General features: G+C 32.6%; 1 protein-coding gene across 2 annotated transcripts in view; it reads right to left on the bottom strand.

Annotated features, from left to right (window-relative positions):
* Window positions 1-9,025, bottom strand: part of LOC118737216 (cystinosin homolog) — a gene marked incomplete at its 3' end in the record, with an annotated part of 59,194 nt that overhangs the window by 46,511 nt on the left and 3,658 nt on the right. The window contains 1 exon segment of one of the 2 annotated variants that reach the window (XM_036467584.1): window positions 5,326-5,714. Coding sequence (XP_036323477.1) covers window positions 5,326-5,373 — 48 coding nt within the window. 2 annotated transcript variants of the gene reach the window in all.

Here is a 9,025-nt window from a genome sequence, read left to right as displayed (position 1 = left end):
AGTTGCAGTTATAGTAAGTAAGCAGTTATAGTAAACAAAGAATGCATATTTCACGTTTGTTGACAGAACGGCATAATCACGGCAATTTTGGTTTTATAGTTAAATATGCAGAAATGGCCACCAATCGTGCAAAAAATTCATAATGATATCAGCCAGTTGTGTCTCATATGAAGAAAATTTGACTTTCTCGTAAGTACATATACTCCCTTCCATTCTGCTTTTGCAAACTATAAATCAATCACCCTATAATCAAAGTAACTTACCAATTAAGATTTGATTAAACTCTTGTCCTCTCGATTAAAACTTTTCTTATTCAAGATAAAAATCTCATAAAAATCTTTAAAAGCCCGTTTTTCGATCTTTCGGGCGATATGAAGTGTGTCATGTAATTTATATGTATGTAAATATCATTTGAGAAATGTGTAAGTATATAGTACCTATGTATGTATGTATCTACAGACTATCCCATGAATACGCGTGTTAGCCGAGAATAGGGACGTTGCGATATCATCAAATTATCGATACCTACTTAAATTAGTTTACTCAAATCGCTATTTCGATACTAATTACATTTATGAGTAAACCGAATGTATCGATACCTACTTATATCGATAATTTTTCATCCTCTTATATGCAACAAAGCGAAGGTAATTTTCAGACGTTATTTGTGACATACCTTTGGCGACAGCTGAGTGGAAGATCCGCCTACATTATCTCGGCAGCTAGTTCGAAAATGCCCTATATCAGAAAACTTTTCAAGAACACCCTATTGCAAAAACGCCCTATCTCAAATATTTTCAACATATTCTCAGTAGAGGCAGGGCGTTTGTGAACCAAATACTTGAAAAGTTTTCTGAGATAGGGCGTTTTCGAGATACACCGATCTTCCACTCAGGTGCTGATATGTATACGTATTTGTTCATTGGTAACGCTAGAGGTAATATGATTACTCAGACAAAAAATTCAACCTTTGCAAGATTCCCACAAAACTTTACGGCTTCAAAGCATTGAAAGCATTTGAAAAAAATAATCCACACTTTAAATTTTGGCGGTGTCATTGCTTAAAGCAATTATTTCACAAAACGACGCTGTGCAAAGTTTCTTCCATAGAAAAAATATGGCCGACAAAATATGGCACTTGCTCGAATCGATTCGATACAAGCACTTTTCTTTCGATCCCAAGTAAAGTAGGTGTTGAAACAACGATTCGAGTAAAAAAAGTAGTTGGTATCCAAACTTTACTTTACTTGTATCGGAACATCCCTAGCCCAGGACCTTACGGTATTAGATTCAGAGTACAATTTAGTGCCGCATATTAGTCAAAATACTTCTATACTTTCCCACAAAATATGAGTCAACAAATATGTACATATGTATGTACGAGCAAGTCAAATCAGCCAAACGAGGCCGCTAACTAACCTCAATCGATTAATCCACTTCATAATTATTGACATTATTTATTATATAGAGTTATCAGTTAAATTCTATCGCTTAGGTGAAAAATATCTAAATAAGTTATTGTCATTGTTATAAATAATATTGTAATCTTTTTTGCATTCAGCTTACTTTACATACAAAGTCAAACAAAATAGTTAAAGGGTTGATTTATATGTATGTAAAGCGATTAGAAGTTATAATACCATTTAATGAGTTCCAATTCTTAGATATTGTCATTTCGCGCTTAATATCACAAATTGGATATGAATAGGTTAAAAACCAAAGCGAATGGATCGGCATTTCTGCGATATGCGATATGACAATTTTGATGCAGTTCGGTTCGTTTAAAGGAGCTCTGTTGAACCGCTTCAAATTTGCCATATCGGAAAAAATGCTGACTTATGCCCTTTACACAATTTAAAATGTTTTTATAATGAATAAATACAAAAACTGAAGTTTTCTCTTATCTTGATTTTATTCAATTTGATTTACAAACTTAATTAGTTAATGGCTGGTTGTCAATGTTTAGTTTAGATTAAAGCATTCACAAATCGCAACCTAAAGGTGAAAAGGTGCCAAGTCCACTTATTTTCAAAATTTAGTGTTTGATGTAGAATGACAGATTCTGCAAAACTACATACATTTTTCGTCTTTCCTTAGCAATTTCAAATAATGGACTTGGCACCTTTTCACCTTTAAGTAACAATATGTAATTTACAGAGGTTAACAATGTACATTAGACTGCATCACCAAAAAAAGTTGCGGTTTTTCCACCGGGACTACAAAATGTATTATATTTTAAGACGTCCACCAAAATATTTCGGAAAAATATTAAGATTTAAGCGAGCTGGACCGATTTGAAAATACCTCCAAAAATTGAGTTTTTCATGAATAAAAATAGTTTCTTAAAGAAGTTTTTGAAAAAAGTCCCCTCAGATGACAAAACAGATTAGGCTTAAAAAATCTGCATAAAAATGTTTAAAAATCGATTCAATGAAATCATAATAATGCGATTTTTGATGCTGTTTTTTTTAACTTTTTTCAAAGATTGATTTACGAAAAACTCAACTAACTGGGCCAAAACTATTCTGATTTAGACTTATGGGATCTCGGTAGAAAGGTATTTTCCCACTATTTTTATTTATGTGCAAAAAAAGTCATTCGTGTCCCAATTTTTTTTTTCAAATACCAACACATCTTAATTTGAATGATATTCCGTCATCCTACCTTTCTCTTTAATCCTTTGAATGAGCTTATTAGCAAATAAATAAAAAGGGTGAGAAAATACCTTTAAAATGATACCTCTTAAGTCTAAATCGGAAGAGTTTAGGTTCAGTTATTCAAGTTTTTCTTATACCAATCTCTAAAATAAGTTAAAAAACAGCATCCAAAATCTTATTATTACGATTCCGTTCAAAATTTTTTTTTAACACTTATTTGTATGGAAATTTTTTAAGTTACACCGTTTTGTCATTTGAGGGGATTTTTCAAAAAACATCTTTTAGAAACTATTTTTATTCATAAAAAACTCCATTTTTGGAGGTATTTTCAAATCGGTCCAGCTCGCTGAAATCTTAATATTTTCTGAAATATTTTGGTGGACGTCTTAAAATACAATAGACTGTATAATTCCAATGGAAAAACAGTACCGATATTTTTTTTGTATAGGGAGTGATGCAGTCTAATGTACATAAATACATTAGGGCTGTGCAGCATCTTGTGGCCTTTGCATATTCGGTGCGTTTGTAAATTTACAACAATAAAATACAAGCGGTTGCCATGGTAGCAAACACAAAGTTTGCAAATACAAATACACTGCACAAGATCCTGAACAGCCCTACTAATACTAATCATCAACAAAATTATCTAAAGTGTAAAGAGCAATTTTTAGGAGTAATATATAATTTTAAAGATCCTTGGAAAGAAAAAGGAAATAAAACAATCCAATATTTAGATTAGAGCACAACCTGCGTATCATAAATTTCTGAAAGTTTGGAGATATATATGCATGTACATACATGTATGTATGCATACATATATGTATGCATTTGTTTAGAGGTTGTTGGAATACAGTGGAACGAAAAAATGCACACAGAGAAAAATAGTTCTTAGACGAAGGTATTTGACGAAGACATTTTCATAGAGATTTAGTTTTATTATTTAATAGGAAAATCCTCTAGAGAAGGGAAAAAAACGGAATGCCTACTTTTTTAAAAAGTGTAAGTATTTATGAAAATCGTGGAAGCCGAACACGGATACAGGTGCCAGCTACCGTTCTGTAGAAATGACAGTTTTTATTTTGCAAAAAATTAGCGATGTAATTAATTTGTCGACTTTAGTTCGACTATGAATATGCCCATATATTTTTATTAAAGCTTTAGTTAAAGCTTGGACGGTATTTTTATAGAAAAATAGCAAAAAAAAAAATACCAATAGGTATTTAAAAAAATCAACACGTGGTCACTTGTTTGAGTTACTGTAAATTTCGTTTCAAAAAACCGATTGCAATATAACCGTAGTAATTTTTACTTCAATAAACTCGTCTTCAAAGTAGTTTGTACGTAAATGTATTTACAACTTTGTCCTTTGAACAGTCTCCGTATAATTTTGGTTTATTCCGGAGCGCACTTGTGTCATATTTTTAATCAATGTTCAGTACACATCAATAAAAAACACTATATAATAATAATTTTGAACCATATAACCTGATCACCAGGCAAATGTTAACACCCATATAGGTTAATATTTACTAATTTTTTATGTCAAAAAATTTCATTCTGTAAATGAATCAGTAAAACAATTGGGATCGCGGAGCTGTTATCCCGGGATTTCGGGTCATGCATAAGTGTCCGGCATCGCGGAATCCCGGGATTGAATACCCTAATAAGTATGTATGCAGATATGACTTCAATATGCGGCTCAAATGCACATACATATGTATGTTAGATACATACATACTTCTTAATTTATAATTAGAGTAACACGATTTTCTCTTCCTTATTCTTTATTACAAAAACACTTGGTCGTTCACTTATCACCGGCGAAATGTGAATGAGTCACTAAATTTTCAAGCAAGTTTATTTATGTATGTACATATGTATGCATCAAATTCGCATCTGAAAATTTATTCATATTATCACTTTCTATTGAAAAATGACGCGCTCCAAGGTATTTAATCTTGAATACCATTAATAAATTACTTTAAAAAGCAATAGGGCATTAAAATATTTCGCTAGTCATTGGCCTGTGGCTAATTAAAAAAGGAAACACCAGAGCACGTAAAAGCTATAAAGATTTCGCGCAAAAATCAAACAAACTAAAAAACGGAATCGTAAAAAAAAAATCATTAACGCTTTGAAAATTACAACAAATCAATTAATAGTAGGCGAAAATAGGCATACCCAAGGTACATTGAACAGGTAGTATCAGTAGAGCAGCTGATTTGATTTATTTTCAAATTATTTGGTCTCGAAATGTCAAATATTTTTAATTTTTTCTCACGAAAATTATAAGTTGTTAAAATCCATTTGCTTGTGAAACCTTTTTCCATACAAAACAAGCGATTGAATAGCAGCTTTTGGAACGTTCGCCCAACTCGGCAGCACGACCGCTGATTACTGGGCCTTGCAAAGGATGGATCAATGCTTCGAGAAGCAAACAAATTTACTAGGAAAGAAAGTTGCATCAATTTTTATTTTTTCCAATTTCAATTTTTTATTTTTTATAATTTTTTGTATTTCACATGGCACGCTTTGATTTAGAAGAAAAAATTCAGAACAGTTTTTGACACTTTCGATACCAGAAGCAACAACAAAATACACGCAAATGTTGTTTTTGCTCTACTGATACTACCTGTTTAATGTGCCTTGGGCATACCGAAGAAATTACCGGGAATATGGTTGGAAGTATGGCAGTAGGACCACAGTCCGAGTTCATAAATATACAAATATGTATGTATGTAGATTAATAGCGAGTTTTTTTTTATTTTTATTCACTCTATTATTTTATTAAATAGCACAAAATGAACAAACGAAAATGAAAGGTTCTCAAAAATTTCGCCCGAGCAAAAATTTTGCAACGTTTGCAAGTATTTATATATTTGTTTATTTATCTTCTCACGTGTACCGTCAACGCGAAGTGTTTTAAATGCAAATGTATCAAAATACAAATGAGTCCGATCACTTCAACGTTTATATCGCGACTAATCCCGGCGCATACAGCTTGTAATAAGAGAAGACTGTTGATTATTGAAACATTGAATGCGTAATCTCTTGGCAGCCAAAGAGCTGGACTCAGTCGATTCAGTGTGTGCTGCTCTGAGTGCTGCCCAATGCACATTTATTATACAGTGACTCAAACAAGTGTCCACGTGTTGATTATTTTTTTTTTTAATATTAAAAACATTTTTAAAGTTTTATTTTCTAAAAAAATATTATCCAAGCTTTAACAAAAGCCATAAATAAAAAAGTTTCGAACTTTATGTAAAATTTAGGAAAACTCAACAAATTTTCAAACTGAGTCTTTGAAACATTTTCTGGGTACGCAGTTTTATAGAACATACAATTTTAGTGCAAGTTTCAGCGGCTAAAAAAAATAGCGTTGATTTTTAATAATTTTCGTTCTGACTGCTTTTGCTCTTTTTTTTCTTATAACACGTACAACTTACAAAAAATGGCGTTGATTTTTTGAAATTTCATTGCGAACGGTCTCCCGCATTGTATTTCATGCTTATACTTAAGGAAAAAAGTGCAAAAGTCGATAGATAACAAAAAATATTAAAAATGTACTCGATTCTTGAGTCGCTTGCACTTTATTAGACTAAAATTGTATGGGCTATAAAACTGCATACCTAGAATTCAGATTAATAACTTTGAAATTTTGATGCACATTTTGTATAAAGTTTGAAAGTTTTATCTATGTATATGGTTTCCCCAAAAATTAAATTTTTTACTACTCTAAAAAAATAGAAAACGGCATCACTGGCTGGAACCAGGACAGCCAATTTAGCTCTTTTCCCGTCAAATCTGCATTTTACGAAGTCCATTTAGCGGCAAGAAATGAGAAATTGCGGGAAGCGGGAAGTCCAGCCTTATGAGAATTTTTTTGGCAGACTTTTAGCTTTTTCTCTTAAAAAAATATGCTACATACATATGAATTTAAAATTACCAGATATTTTCGATACGATTAAAAAAGATAATATGTTTCCAGTGGGCAATGTTTTACGTGCAACACACGAGGAGATAGAAGAGGTTCTAAAACATTTTAATTACAGTGATGATATCAAAGAAAAAATAATAATTCAGTATGTATATTGAAATTAATTTTGTAAAATGGAATAATATAAGTAATACAATGCATTTTTGAACAGATTTTCACTACGTTGGCCTAAGGCAGACCCGGAACTTTATTTGCTCAGCTAAACTTGATGACAACAAAGCTACGTAATAGTATACATTTATATATAAGTGGTTACATTAACTTTTATTCTCATTTTTTTTTTTTTTACTGATGAGCTTTGATCTCAGCTGTATTATTCGCTGATTAATTTTAATTTCAAGTAATGTTTCAAATGAATTGCTTCGAATTATATTAATATGAACCTATTTAGTTATTATTTTTTTGTTTTATGGAATTTAGCTTTTTTCTAGTGGGTTTGTATAAAAATCTGGATTTTTTTACACGAAAGCAGTTGGCAGCACTGGCTGGAACTCACATTATTACATACACACAAACAAATGTGTTAAACATATGAATTTAAATATCATGCTTTTGAGAGTAATTATCCACTGTTACGCTCTTCGAAAAACGTTTAAGCGCATTGTTTTATCCGATCTCGATGGTAATATCACGGTCCACAACCCTCGGGAGCCCTCCTATTCGAGGGTAATTTGGGAATGCGCATACTCTTTCGAGGAATTCGATTTGTGTATGTATGTAAGTAAATTTTTAAAGTTTTCAATTATACATACATACATATGTGTATGTATGTACAATGCATTAAATAATTGTATTTAAGTACTTATTGACTTACAGGTGTAGAGGGGGAAAAACACCAGACGCGGTATTGGCTGAAATTTGTTGGTGGTTAAAGGCTATGTTCCAAGAGCAGTACGAAGAAGGCAATAGTGACGATGATTTCAAAACACCACCATCAAAAAAACGTCGCACAAACTGATTTAATATTAAATTATAGTATTTTATTAACTAGTAGTAGTAGTAAATTCCTACGATTTACGCTTGTACTTTAATACGTAGGGGGCTATCACCGTTGGTGACCCCTGTAATAATGACCAATAAAATTTTTGAATGTACGCGAGTTCACATCGGAAAAATCGCGTGTTAATTTGATCACTGCAATGGCTCCATTCCAACTTTGCGTACATATGTTTCACTCGACTGTGGGAGTTTTTCACCATCGATGAGCGTAGTAAAGTTTCTGAAGAACATTTTAGCCCTCTAACTACCTTTTTAAATAAAATTTTATGAAACTTATTTTAAAAAGCCAACAAGTCCCATGCAGATGAGAGTTAAGAGGTTAAAATGTTCTACGAAAAAATGTCTCATTAAATTGTGCTAAAGGTCCCTGAAGACAGGCATTATGTTTGAAGTCGATTTATGTATATACATATAATATTTCAATTAATATAATTGCATTTTTTACCAAAATATTGAAATTTCAACCCACTATAAAAAAATTGTGATGAGATACAGATTTGACTACCACGTATGGTTACTAACAGGGGCGAACGCAGGTGGGGGTTTTGGGGGTTCAAACATCGCCCCCTCCAAAATGTCTGCGGAAAATTTTAAGAATTTTCTTTTTATTTAGTTAGTTGCGTAAACCAAGACACTACTAGTTTTATTTCCGTAAAAGTTTGTATGAATTTTCAACTGAATGAATTCTAGGTAGGAAGCGTAACCGGACTAAACATTAATGTTTATAGATAACTCATACGCCATGGCATATAAACGATATAGTTTTCTCCAGCACGCCAGCACGCCCGCGCGCCCGCTCTCGCGGAAATGTCGTTTCAGGAACTACATTAATTTAAATGGTCCGGAGGTGAGGACCTTAGTGCATCTGATTCCACCGTAAGAGTACATTTCCACCAAACCTTAACCACAGTTAATGCCTATTGGAAATAGGAGAAACTGCTTTTTTGTCTGCTAAAGAGATAGATTATATTCGATTAATAATGTCCACAATTTAGCTTTCCCTGTTTCCATATTTGATATTGCCATATTTTTTTGCGTTTTCTACTTTTAATTGTAAAGGGCAAGGAAAAGAGATTTTGCCTGATTATATGCAAGTTTTGAACGTTCTGTATTTACGCGCGTTCATAAGACGTATGTAGCTGTTGCCTAACCATTGAAACGCACAGTTGAGTCGTTTCGCTCACTCCAACAGTTGGCAACATTCCACCATTTTTCCATCGCAAAATTGTTTCGCTACCTGAACTGTACGTGTTGGACTAAGCATGAACAGCTGATCGCACAGACTTACGCCGCTTATAACGGGTGATTTTTTAAGAGCTTGATACCTTTTTTTTTAAAAAAAACGCATAAAATTTGCAAAATCTCATCGGTT

The sequence above is a fragment of the Rhagoletis pomonella genome, unplaced genomic scaffold (genome assembly GCF_013731165.1).
Source record: "Rhagoletis pomonella isolate Grant_MI unplaced genomic scaffold, Rhpom_1.0 Rhpom_scaffold_00004, whole genome shotgun sequence".
Lineage (NCBI taxonomy): Eukaryota > Metazoa > Arthropoda > Insecta > Diptera > Tephritidae > Rhagoletis > Rhagoletis pomonella.
The sequence above is the reverse complement of the archived record's forward strand: the minus strand, read 5'-3'. Positions and strand labels throughout refer to the sequence as shown.